Raw genomic sequence first — 13,710 nt, 5'->3', positions numbered from 1 at the left:
TTTTTGTGATTTGAATTTCTTATAACTTTGTACTTTGCAATCGATGGAGAACTTGAAAGGGATGATTTTCCAGTTTATCTGGCCTAGTGGCTATATCACGTGGTTCTAGGTACAGATTTGTGACGTGAAAGTAGCCAGGGCCCTCCCACTTTTTCATAGGCAGTATCAGGGGTTCATATTGGTTCATTTAAGTTCAGATGATCCTATCAGTTTAGGATTCCTTCGTTCTGTAGAGGTTCTGATGTGATGATGATATATATTATATAGTAAAGGCCTGTAAATGGTAGAGTACTATGCCAGTGAAGTTTGAAAGCTTAGTAAGAGTTAAAAGTTCAGTGAAAATTTAGTAAGAATATAAGACTAAGCCAGGCTTAGTGGCCCAGAGACTCTGGAGGCTGAGGCAAGAGGATTGCAAATTTGAGGCCAGCCGCAGCAATTTAATGAGACCTTTTCTCAAAATAAAATATAAAAAAGGCTGGGGATGTAGCTCAGTGGTAAAGTGTTCCTGGGTTCAATCCCCAGTACCAAAAAACAAAACAAAACAAAAAGAATTTAAGGCTTAATTTAAGTAGGTTCCTCCTGTGAGTCTGGCTTTCATGCCATAGCCTATAATTCTGGACAGTAGAAGCAAACAATATTCTCCATCATTTTTTTCCTACTACCTGTCAGACCTTTTGTCCTAGTTATTCTATTTTTGTCAGAATGGGTTAGAGAAATAGAGGAACTTTAGATATGGAATCTGTCTAATACACGTTTGAATTATGGGTTGCTTTTTTTTTTTTGCTAACAGTATTTTTTTTCTTTTTTTTATTGGTTGTTCAAAACATTACAAAGCTCTTGACATATCATATTTCATACATTGGATTCAAGTGGGTTATGAACTCCCATTTTTACCCCGTATACAGATTGCAGAATCACATCGGTTATACATCCACATTTTTACATATTGCCATACTAGTGACTGTTGTATTCTCCTACCTTTCCTATCCCCTACTATCCCCCCTCCCCTCTCCTCCCATCTTTTCTCTCTACCCCATCTACCGTAATTCATTTCTCTCCCTTGTTTTTTTTTTCCTTTCCCCTCACATCCTCTTATATGTAATTTTGTATAACAATGAGGGTCTCCTTCCATTTCCATGCAATTTCCCTTCTCTCTCCCTTTCTCTCCCACCTCTCGTCCCTGTTTAATGTTAATCTTTTTCTCATGCTCTTCCTCCCTGCTCTGTTCTTAGTTGCTCTCCTTATATCAAAGAAGACATTTGGCATTTGTTTTTTAGGGATTGGCTAGCTTCACTTAGCATAATCTGCTCTAATGCCATCCATTTCCCTGCAAATGCCATGATTTTATCATTTTTTAGTGCTGAGTAATACTCCATTGTGTATAAATGCCACATTTTTTTTTATCCACTCATCTATTGAAGGGCATCTAGGTTGGTTCCACAGTCTAGCTATTGTGAATTGTGCTGCTATGAACATCGATGTAGCAGTATCCTTATAGTACGCTCTTTTAAGGACTTTAGGGAATAGTGCGAGAAGGGTCAAATGGTGGTTCCATTCCCAGCTTTCCCAGGAATCTCCATACTGCTTTCCAAATTGGCTGCACCAATTTGCAGTCCCACCAGCAATGTACAAGTGTACCCTTTTCCCCACATCCTCGCCAGCACTTTGCTAACAGTATTTTAATCATATTCTATTTACTTCCTTTCTTCCTTTTGTTTCATCACACTTTTACTGAATGTATTTCCCACATATTCATAAACATTCAGGAAGAAATTTTGATCTTTAATTATGATTTTAAAAATATTTGATCCTCAAATGCTTATAAACATAAAATGTAACCTTTTCAAAGTAATAGCTAGTCTAATATCATTCAAATGTCAGATGAATGAATTAGGTAATATAACCTTGGATAATACTGTGAATTGCTTGAGGATGGGAATTATCTCTTACCAAGTTTTGTTTGTCTTCTTCCTTTTGTCTAGTGGAATGCTACTTTAAAAAAATTGTATTGGGGGAGCTGGGATTGTGGCTCAGCGGTAGAGTGCTTGCCTAGCACGGGCGAGACCCGGGTTCGATCCTCAGCACCATATAAAAAAAAAATAAAGGCATTGTGTTGTATCCATCTACATCTAAAAAATAAATATTAAAAAAATTGTATTGGTGCATTATAGTTTTACGTAATGGTGGGGTTCTTTGTTACATATTTGTACGTGCACACAAATATAACACTGTGATCTGGCTAGTATAATTCCTCAGTATTCTTCCCCCCAACCCTCTACTGATGATCCCCCTTTGATTTCATGAGATCCTCCTCCCACACCCAGCTTTCTTTTCCTTTTTCCTCTCTAGCTTCCACATATGAGAGAAAAAGTTTGGTTTTTTTGCTTAACAGTGTTCTAAAGTTCCATCCATTTTCCTGCAAATGATAGTTTTCATTCTTCTTTATGACTGAATAAAACTCCATTGTGTATATATCACATTTGCTATTCATTGACTTATAAACACTTAGGCTGTTTCATAGTTGGCTATTGTGAATTGTGCTGCTGTAGACAGGGGTATACATGTATTGCTCCCTATAGTATGATGACTTTAATTCTTCAGAATAAATACCAAGGAGTGGTATTGCAGGGTCCTGTGTTGGTTGCATTCTTAAGCTTTTGAGGAATCAATGGAGTGCTTCTTTTATTTTTTATTTTTTTGTATTTGTAGATGGACAGCATGCCTTTATTTTATTTATTTTTTTATGCGGTGCTAAGGATTGAACCCAGTGCTGCACACATGCGAGGCAAGTGCTCTGCCACTGAGCTACAGCCCCAGCCCATGTGGAGTGCTTCTTACATGCCAAGTTCTCGTGTGTCTCTCTCTCTCTCTCTCTGTGTGTGTGTGTGTGTGTGTGTGTGTATAGAGAGAGAGTATCAACATGACTTTAAAAAAAATTTTTTTTGTTGTAGTTGGACAAAATACCTATTTTTTATTGATTTGTTTTTATGTGGTGCTAAAGATCGAACTCAGGGCCTCACACCTGCTAGGCGAGCACTCTTCCACTGAGCCACAACCTAAGCCCCTCAACATGACTCTTAAAGTTTTACAAATTTATATACACATTTGTTAAAATTCCCTTTGAATTCTTACTGAGCAGCCCAGTAATTAGAGAATAAGTTCCATCACCATACAGCTATACCCTATTTTTGTCGTCTTTGCTTATTTATGCAATCTTCTTTCCTCTTGTAAAGGGGTCTGTCATTTCTTTGGTGCTAGGAATACACTTAATAATAATAATAGCTAATACTTAATATTGTAATTACTGTGGGCCAGGTACTGTTCTGAGTATTTCACATATATTATTAACTTATCTAATCCTTATGACAAACCTTTGAGGTAAGGGCTGTCATAATTCATTTTACAGGTGAATAAATTAAGACACAGAGGTTAAGTAACTTGTCCAGGGTTGTATAGGTTCTAAGTGTATTTAGTAATGGTATCTAGTTGTTCCCCCGCTCCCGGCGGCGGGGGAGCGGGGGAACAACTAGATTCCTGTAAGTTGAGAGGGATAAAGGAGTTTGAGAAAGTGTGTAGTCAACAGTGTTTGAATGTATACAAGTGTTCATTTTACTGATCCTGTGTAATAACCATGAACAAGTATGCAGTATAAAATTGGTTTAGAGGGAAGGATGAGTGAGTTTTTATGCTGACAATTTGGGCTCTGAATAGGTATGTGTGAATTAAACAACCACTGTGTGATTAACTCCATGATTTGGGATTGATCGTTAGACTTTCTCTGTGACCCTTCCCCCTCACCGTAAAAGTAATACCTGACTATACTTACAGTCTTTGCCCTATTTATATTGATATTCCAGTTATTTGTTCAGTTGAGGATATCATATAAATAGATGTATTCTCCAGGTTATTTTTGTGTTGTGGTTTTAATTTGAGAAATATTTTCCTCCTTGTTAGTGAGCAAGGAGTAACTGAATATTTCATTTCTTAACAGTACAGTGCTGTGGATACCAACCCACTCTCTTTGTACATCATGCATCCATTCTGGAACACTTTAGTGAAGGTAAGATAATTAATAGGCACGGGCTTTTTATTTTAGTAAATTTCAAGTATTTTAGCATGTTTTATGGATGCAGCTCTTAGTTTAAGATGATATTTAGAGAGGTTGAGGTTGTAGATAAGTGGTAGAATGCTTGCCTACCGTGTGTGAGGCATTGGGTTCAATCCTCAGAACCACATAAAAAATAAAAAAAGTTATTAAAAAATAAGAAGAAAATATGTAGAGAAACCACCCTTTTCCCTTCCCATAGTCACATACCTTTTGATTTACTTATCTCATCATTGTTGAAATCTGTTTATACACCATCATTTATCGTTTTTGTGAAATGCCTTTTCAGTTTTTCTAAAAAGAATTTAATGTTATAAAAGTTTGAAGATTATAGAATTATTTAAAATGTAGAGGACAGAATGAAATGTTTATTTCTATCAACTAGAGATTATAGGTTATATTTTAATATAGATGATTCTTGCATATGCTTTCAAATTTGTAGCTTATATTATGACTTAAATTTGTATGTTTATTGAACAGAGATTTAATTGTTTTGTAATTAATTTTGAAAAAATAGGCATTTCCTACTTGGTTGGCTCCCAATCTGATAACCTTCTCTGGCTTTCTGCTGGTTGTATTTAACTTTCTACTTATGACATACTTTGATCCTGACTTTTATGCTTCAGGTAAGAATATTACTTTAATCTAAAATTTTAAACATCTAGGTTGGGAAAAATTAGGTGTGGTTGGTTATTTTCTGGTTCTATTAAGATGCTTGTTTTTTTGAAAAGTTTTGGATATTATGTAAGATGTCAGAACTGTTTTTAAAAATCAAGTGTATATATGTTATGTATATTTCCATTTAGTTCTGGAAATATAATATCAATTTGCCACTGAATTTAGACATGCTTTGTAAAAAGCAATGAAGTTTTGGCAAGTAAAGAATAGAGTTGCATGAAGACAGAAATTTAGGATTGCTAAACTGTCTAAAAATGAATACAGGTAGAGCCCAGTATACCTATCAATCCAGAGATGTCACTTTCCCTTTTTTAGTTATGGGAGAAAAATTCCCTTTCATCTAAAGGGGATGTGATCTGTCCTTCCCTCTACTCATTTCTTACTGGCATTTAATGACCCAGTTACCGCTGAAAATGATTCTTAAGACCTTAAATATTTTTGACATTCGTCTGACCCTTAGAGAGCAGAAGCAGTTTTGGAGCCAGTGTTCAGCCTGCTCCTCCTCTGTGCTCCAGCATTGTTTTTCACACACATTTCTGCCTTTGCTTTCTCCCATACCCAGCCTTCACCCCAGGCTATATCTGGAGAGAACCTAGAGTTTTGGGATGGTGGGTGGATAGTGGGAGACAAGGTTTATTTACTTATTTATTTTTGCTCAGCCAGTTGATTGAATGGAAAGGAATAGAAAGGTGAAGGTGAATGAATAATTTTTGCATTTAACTTAGAATATATTTCTAAGAATACTTATAAATGATACAGTCAGGAGTCATAGTAATATAAGTCAGTTGTTTGGTGGTTTGAGTAGATTGTGTGGACTGACCTGGAAAAATCAACAACCACTCACAGTATTGTTTTTGTAGGATAATTTGGAGTTTCAGACACTTGGGACTTTGATGTTATAGAAATTCTGAATATTGAAATTATACATATGCTGAACTCTTATCAATGATACTTAACCATAGCTTCTGTATATATAATAAAATGGTAATTGAAGTCTTGAATGCCAACTGTAAAGCATGAGAAGCCCCTAAAGTACTATACTACATGAATAATCAGATTAAATTTCATAAACCATGTTTTTTATATTCTGAGGGTTTTTTGTTTGTTTTGTATTTTCAGGACACCCTTAAAATGTATTTTTGTAACTAGAAATATTATTTTCTATGACTATGCTAAATAAGAATATTTACTCAGCCAGCACAGTGGTACATGCTTATAATCCCAGCAACCTGAGAAGGTGAGGCAAGAGGATCGAAAGTTTGAGGCCAGCCTGGACAGCTCAGAGAGGTCCTCTATGTCTTCATGAGACTCGTCTCAATATAAAAAGTAACATAAAAAGGACTAAGAGTGTAGCTCAGTGAGTGGTAAAGCACCCTGGGTTCAATCACTGGGAAAGATTATTACATAGTTATTAAAAGAACTAAAAATCTATAAATGTTAGGTATATTTCCCCAAGTCATAGAACTTGAAGGACTAAATAAACCATCTAGTCCCAATATATTTGAGAAATGCAAGATAGGAGAGATTAAATGATATTTTTAAGGCAGTATGCTGATTGATTACAGAGTTAGGCCTAGAACCCAGACCACCTGATTCTCAGTTTTATGATAGTGGGGAAAAGTGAAGTCCAGACATTTCAGATGGTTCTGATGCCCAAATCATCTGGTTGAGGTAATCTGCCTTTACCCAAATCAAAAGATCTTTTGTTTGCTAATTAATAATATAGTGAGAAAGTATAGGATGAAGACTCAATAATATTTATAGCTAATTGTAACAGGAATTAGATAAGGGGCAGGGGTTGTGGTTCAATGGTAAAGTGCTTGCCAAGCACTTGTGAGGTACTGGGTTCAACCCACAGCACACTTAAATAAATAAATAAATAAATAAATGCATAAAATAAAGTTATAGAAAAGGAATTAGATCAAGTGCAGGCACTTTTTAAATTCTAAAAATGCATTATTTTTTATTCTAGGCTTATAAGTAATTTTCATGTAAAGATAAACACTCAGCCTTGAGTTATAATAAAAGGTCAATATAATTACTTACTGTTAATGAGAGGTCAGGGAGTTACTTTGGTTTTGGCAGAGTTTATTGATAAAATTTAATATTTAATTATGCATTCAGAATATATTGTAAGGTACTTTAATCTGTAATAAATAGAAACACTTCTCATTGGCAGTAAATGTTATGGTAAGAATTAATTGTAGTTAGACTGTATTAAAATAGTAACTTTCTTTTGCAGCACCAGGTCACAAGCATGTACCTGATTGGGTTTGGATTGTTGTGGGCATCCTCAACTTTATGGCTTACACTCTTGGTAAGAAATTGGTAAATACTTATTTTTAGTCAGTGGCTGGTGAATTAGCATTAACATTTTCTCCTATGTTTAATTCATTTTAATTAGGGTTTATTAATATCCAGTTCAAATTGGTAAATGTTTTTGAATTTTCACTGAGACCTATTGTCATTCACTTCTGGGGACTCACAGTGTAACATAGGAGTTGACAGACTACTCCTAGAAAGCCAAATCTGTCCCATTGTCTGTTTTCATAAGTAAAGTTTTACTGGACACAGGTACACTCATTCCCTTACTTGTTGCCTGTGGCTGTGTTCTGGCATTAAGGAGACAGACAGTTGAGTATTTGCAGCTGAGACTCACAAAGGGTATGGACCACAGAACCTAAAATATTTATTATCTGGTGCTCAACACAAAAGATTTGCCTTCAGTTTGGGAAGCAGTACTGACAAAGCAAATGATTGCAGAATGGTGAGAGGGATGCTGTAGCAGCACAGTGGGAGAACAAATAATGAAGTGACCCATTCATTTTCAGTAGAGGTAGTCTAGTGGTCAGGGAGGTCTGCTGTGTGAGGCCCATACTGTCTATTCTGCCTGCAGTGCTTTCCAGTGGGATTATCTGTATGGCTTGTCTTGCATCCTTCAGTCCTCCTTTCCTGCTTTGTTTTTCTCCATAGCTCTTAAATCCATATAACACATTTTCTGTTTACTTGCTTATTTATCATCTCTCTGTTCTAACTAAAATGTTAGGTTCTTTGAGGATGAGTACTGTTCTGTTCATTGCTGTATCCTGGATTCCTAGAGCAGTGTCTAACACATGGTGGGTATTCTGTATATAGTTTTTAAATAGATATAAAATAGTAGACCCTGACTTCAAGTTGCTTAGGTCTTTTTAAATAAAAATGACTTGTTCTCATAAAACCAGTATAACCTGGTATATTAATGCTGATATAGTGGATGACCAGAGCTGTAAGAGTTTAGAGAAGGAAGAGATCAGTGAAGCCTAGAAGAATTAGGGGAAACCTTAGTTAAAAGTTATATATTTAGGTAGAAGATTTGGAATAATAATAATATGTTATTATTATTAGGGGCTGGGGATGTGGCTCAGCGGTAGCGCGCTCGCCTCGCATGCGTGCGGCCCGGGTTCGATCCTCAGCACCACATACCAACAAAGATGTTGTGTCCGCCGAGAACTAAAAAATAAATATTAAAAATTCTCTCTCTCTCTCTCCTTCCTCTCTCACTCTCTCTTTAAAAAAAAATTATTATTATATAATTTTTTGAATTTATTATTAAAAATGAACAGGTTTTTAATTGCTGCTAATGATTTGGTTGTTCAGGACTGCTGTAAGGAATAGGGGAAATTGAGGGTGGCTTCTGGGCTCTTATTTTCATAACAGCATTTCACAAAAATCATCTTAATGTCCTGTACTGACTTACCTGTTGCCTCATGTCCACAGTTTTCTGGCAAAAAACCCGGCCTAACAAGAAGTATTCGTTGTAAGACCTATCTTGAACTAATGTGAGGCCATTTATAGTCTTTATTCTGCTACATGTGCTATGTATCCATTTTGATGCAGAAAGGGGGATATCTTTCATAATATGTGGGATAGTCCCTAAGTTTCCCTTCTAAGAAAAAAATAAATCTGAAACATACCTGAATTTGTGGAACTGGAGTGGGTGAGAAAATGTAAACAGATTTAATAGCTATTTCAGGAATTCACTATGGTCTAGCTGCACAGAAGTTGCACTGAAAATAGGAAATTGTTAAGCCTGGGAGTAATATGGAGAGACTTTTAAGAAACATTTTAGCTACATAAGGGCAGAAAATTTTGCAACCCTATATAATAGAGATCTGCAGGGTTCAGGCAGGAATTTGGAATTCATCCTTGCATGTATTCCATCAACAGTATTTATAAATGCGCTCTTTACCATAGACTGATCTAGGCACCGGCGATAATACCATGGTGAACAAGATAAACATAGTAATAATAGGAATCCGTCCCTTTCTTCCTTTCTTTCATTCTTTTCAGTAATAGGGATCAAACCCAGGGCAGTCATGCATCCTAGGCAAGTGCTCTGTCACCAAACTGCATTCTCAACCATTTTATTTATTTATTTATTTATTTATTTATTTTGGTGGGGTTCTTTTTTGGGGGTTTGTTTTGGAACTGGGGGTCAAACCCAGGGCTTTGCACATACAAGGCAGATAGATGCTTTGCCACTGAGCTACATCCCAGCCCTCCTCAGCCATTTTTAAATCTTTATTTTGAGACAGGGTCTTGCTCAATTGCCTAGGCTGCCCTTGAACTTAGAACTCTCCTGTGTGAGAAACAAAATTTAAATAATTTGTTCAAAGTCTACAGCTAATAAATATGGAGCTGAAATTTAACCCTAGGCAGTCTGGATCTGGATCTGTGTTCTTCATGCTGTTCTGAATAATTAGGATTATAGAGGTAGGACACTATGCCTGGCTGGAATTTTTTCTTTTTTTTTCCCTTTTTCTGTGCTGGTGATTGAACCCAGGGTTTCCTGCACGTCAGGCAGTGCTCCACCACTGAACTATCTTCCCAGCCCCTTTTCATTTTAACTTGGTTTTGCTGTACTTCTCTCTGTAGTATTCTCCTCTGTTTTCTGCCCTAAATGAAGGTGTTCCACTGTGCTTTAACATTAGCTTTTTTTTACTTCTCATTCCCATGGTAATCCTGATTCTTTTTTTTTAAAGGAATAATGGGACTTTTTTTTTTAAGTTATTTTCAGTTGTTGATGGATCTTTATTTTATTCATTTATTTATATGTGGTGCTGAGAATTGAACCCAGTGTCTCACACATTCTAGGCAAGTGCTTTACCACTGAGACACAACCCTAGTCCCTGATTCTTACTGAACATTCTTAATTCAGATGATTCCCATGTTTATATCTAGTCCTCATCTATCTTCTGAGTTGCTAGTTCCAAGTCCCTTGGGCTGAGCTACTTGACATTACCATGTGAGTATCCTGCCAGCTCTTTAAAAACAGTATCTAAAATTGTCCTCTGCATCTTTTCTATCACTCTTAACTGCTGTTGCTTCTTTCTTCTTTCTCTTTACTACCACTTACTTAGTTACCTACACTAGAACTTTGAAGATTGTCTTATCCTTAGATCTTCTGTCTTGTCTTCTATGGCATTCTCTTATTTTTACTTTTTTTTTTAATATGTTTAGCTGTAGATGGACATGATGTCTTTATTTATTTTTTTATGTGGTTCTGAGGATCAAACCCAGTGCCTCACACATGCTATGCCAGCGCTCTATCCCTGAGCCACAACCCCAGCCCTTGTTTTTTTTACTTTTTTAATGTCTCATCTGCCCCCAGCTTTTCATTCCCATTAGACTCATCTCGATATAGGCTTACTAATGATTGTCCTCTCTTTCTAGTCATTCACATGATGACAATGAGTCTTCCTAAAGCCTTGCTTTCACTCTTGTCATTTTCCTATTCAGATATCTTCTAGTAGCTTACTTTACTCCCTTGAACTTTTAAATTGTCTCTATATCCCTTTCTAGCCTTTTTATACTGCCTTCTTCACATACTAGCTTTTAGTCAAACTAAACTATGTGCATTGTTTGAAACCTCATTGTGCTTTTTCATCTCTGTATTTCTGAACCTGCATTGTGGTTTTCCCTCATTATTTATTGCTTCATCCCCCTTCTTGAAATGGCACGCTTCTTATCTCTTATTTACTGAAATCCAGCTCATTCTTTATGTCCCCACTCAGATTTCATCTTGTCCTAAAAGCCAATCTAGATTATTTTAGCCTGAAGGGAACCCTTTCCTTTTCTGGACTATTTTGTTTTTTGTGACAATACTGTACCTTTAATTATCATATTTTGTTCTTTCTCAAATGTAAACTCTCTTAGGGCACAAACTTAATTTATTCTAAGAATTTGTTTTGGCAGGGGGTGAATGGTACTTGGGATTGAACCCAGGAACACTTTACCATTGGTCATAATTCTGGTCCTTTTTATTTTTATTTAAAAATTTTTTGGAGGGGTACCAGGGATTGAACTCAGGGACATTCAACTACTGAGTCATATTCCCAGCCCTATTTTTTTTTTTTAAAGAAGAGAGAGAATTTAATATTTATTTATTTATTTTTTAGTTTTTGGCGGACACAACATCTTTGTTTGTATGTGGTGCTGAGGATCGAACCCGGGCCCCAGGCGAGCGCGCTACCGCTTGAGCCACATCCCCAGCCCCTCCCAGCCCTGTTTTGTATTTTATTTAGAGACAATCTCTCACTGAGTTGCTTAGTGCCTTGCTTTTGCTGAGAGTAGCTTTGAACTCACTTTCTCCTGCCTCAGCCTCCCGAGCCACTGGGATTACAAGTATGTGCACCTACACTTTTTTTTTTTTAGAGAATTTTTAATATTTATTTTTTAGTTCTCGGCGGACACAACATCTTTGTTGGTATGTGGTGCTGAGGATGGAACCCGGGCCGCACGCATGCCAGGCGAGCGCGCTACCGCTTGAGCCACATCCCCAGCCCGCACCTACACTTTTTATTTTTTATTTGGAGACAGAGTCTCACTAAGTCGCTGAGCATGGATGGCCTTGAACTTGTGATCCTCCTACCTCAGCCTTCTGAGTTTCTGGGATTACAGGCATGTACCACTATGATCATCTAATCTAAGATTCTTAGCATTGGTGGGATCCGGGTTCGATCCTCAGCACCACATAAAAATAAAATGCATTATGTTGTGTCCATCTACACCAAAAAATAAATATTTAAAAAAATAAATAAATAAAAAATAAAAATAATAGTACAGGTTCAACAAACTTATTTCTTATATTTGCAGAACATTGTTTGAAAGCCCTTAAAATCATGGAAGCAGTACATCTGTAAAGAAATGACTCTTAATTTCACACATGATGAAATAGGTGTTATGACTGAAGCACTTTTGGATCCTAAAGCAAGGAGTGCTTAGATAAATTGTAATGAACAGCTATTGACTGTTCTGTGGAAGCTTGAGAAATTGTGACTAACAGAACAATTTAGTTGGTAAGCAGATTTGGAATAATTCAGAGGCCAGGTAGAATGCTTCTTTTTTAGATCTAAAGTTAAACACCATTCAGTGTAATAGAACATTTTGATTTTTAGATTAAATTTTGAGAAATTATATTTTATTTGTAGTAATCAAAGATTAGATTAGTAATCAAAGATTAGATTAGTACTGACTGGCAGCCACACTTAAGGTTTCTATAATGTACTGATCTCCCCCCCCCCCCCCACACACACACAGTTTCTTAAAAATGACTTTGAAAAGGGAAGGAATGGAAGGGAGAGGGGATGGGAATAGGGAAGACAGAATGAATCGGACATAACTTTCCTATGTTCATATATGAATACACGACTAATGAAACTCCACATCATATTCGACCGCAAGAATGGGATCCTAATTAGAATGTTATATTCCATGCAAGTATAATATGTCAAAATACACTCTACTGTCATGTATATCCAAAAAGAACAAATAAATTTTAAAAATAAATAACGATGAATTTTTCCAGCTAAGTGTGGTCATGCATTCCTGTAATCCCAGCAATTTAGGAGGCTGAGGCAGGAGGATCACAAGTTCAAAATCAGCCTCAGCAATTTAGGGAAGCCCTAAGCAACATAACGAGACCCTGTCTCAAAAAGAAAAAAAGAAAAAGAAGTCTTGGCATATGGCTCAGTTGGGCCACTGGGTTCAATCCCTGGTACTGGGCGGTGTGTATGTGTGTGGGAGATTACTTTTTCCCACTGGTACAGATGTTGACCTTTTTCTTGTGATGTATGTTTTGTTGCAGATGGTGTGGATGGAAAGCAAGCCCGCAGAACCAATTCTAGCACCCCCTTAGGGGAGCTTTTTGACCATGGCCTGGATAGTTGGTCATGTGTTTACTTTGTTGTAACTGTGTATTCCATCTTTGGACGAGGACCAACTGGTGTCAGTGTTTTTGTTCTTTATCTCCTATTATGGGTTGTTTTGTTTTCTTTCATCCTGTCTCACTGGGAAAAATATAACACAGGAATTCTTTTTCTGCCATGGGGCTATGATGTTAGCCAGGTGGTAAGTATGTGTTCTGCTTTAAGTTTTTAACATTACCACTATATTTTTGGAAAATTTTTTGTCATTCCTTCCTTATTGCTGTTTTGATTAGAACAGATGTGTGCTTTTAAAAACATTAAAAAGATTTTTAAAATTTTACTTATTTATGGAAAATTTCAAACATACAAAAGTAGAGAGAATTTTATAACGAACTCTTATTGCATCTGTTAACTTAGCTTCAGGAGCTAGCAGGATGTGGGCAGTATAGTTTCATATATACTCTCTCTTAGCTCCCTTCCCAGTTCTTTTTTTTCCCCCCAAATATATATATTTTTTAGTTGTAGTTGGACACAGTATATTTATTTTATATTTTTATTTTTATGTGGTGCTGAATATTAAACCCAGCGCCTTGCACGTGCTAGGCGAGTGCTCTACCACTGAGCCACAACCCCAGGCCCCCTTCCTAGTTCTTTTAAAGAAAATGTGGTAAATATCTTGCTATATATCTTTAAATGATAGACTCCTTAGAAAACATAATCATAATACCACTATTATGCCCC

The 13,710-nt window shown here is 36.4% G+C and overlaps 1 protein-coding gene across 1 annotated transcript in view; it reads left to right on the top strand.

Annotated features, from left to right (window-relative positions):
* Positions 1 to 13,710, top strand: part of SELENOI (selenoprotein I) — a 51,005-nt gene that overhangs the window by 17,723 nt on the left and 19,572 nt on the right. Inside the window, exons 2-5 of the mRNA XM_081264521.1 lie at positions 3,992 to 4,060; positions 4,623 to 4,731; positions 7,026 to 7,100; positions 12,909 to 13,171. Coding sequence (XP_081120647.1) covers positions 3,992 to 4,060; positions 4,623 to 4,731; positions 7,026 to 7,100; positions 12,909 to 13,171 — 516 coding nt within the window. The remainder of the gene's footprint in view (positions 1 to 3,991; positions 4,061 to 4,622; positions 4,732 to 7,025; positions 7,101 to 12,908; positions 13,172 to 13,710) is intronic.

Source organism: Spermophilus citellus, assembly GCF_964194105.1.
Source record: "Spermophilus citellus genome assembly, chromosome: 13".
Classification (NCBI taxonomy): domain Eukaryota; kingdom Metazoa; phylum Chordata; class Mammalia; order Rodentia; family Sciuridae; genus Spermophilus; species Spermophilus citellus.
This window is presented reverse-complemented; position numbering and strand designations above follow the sequence as displayed.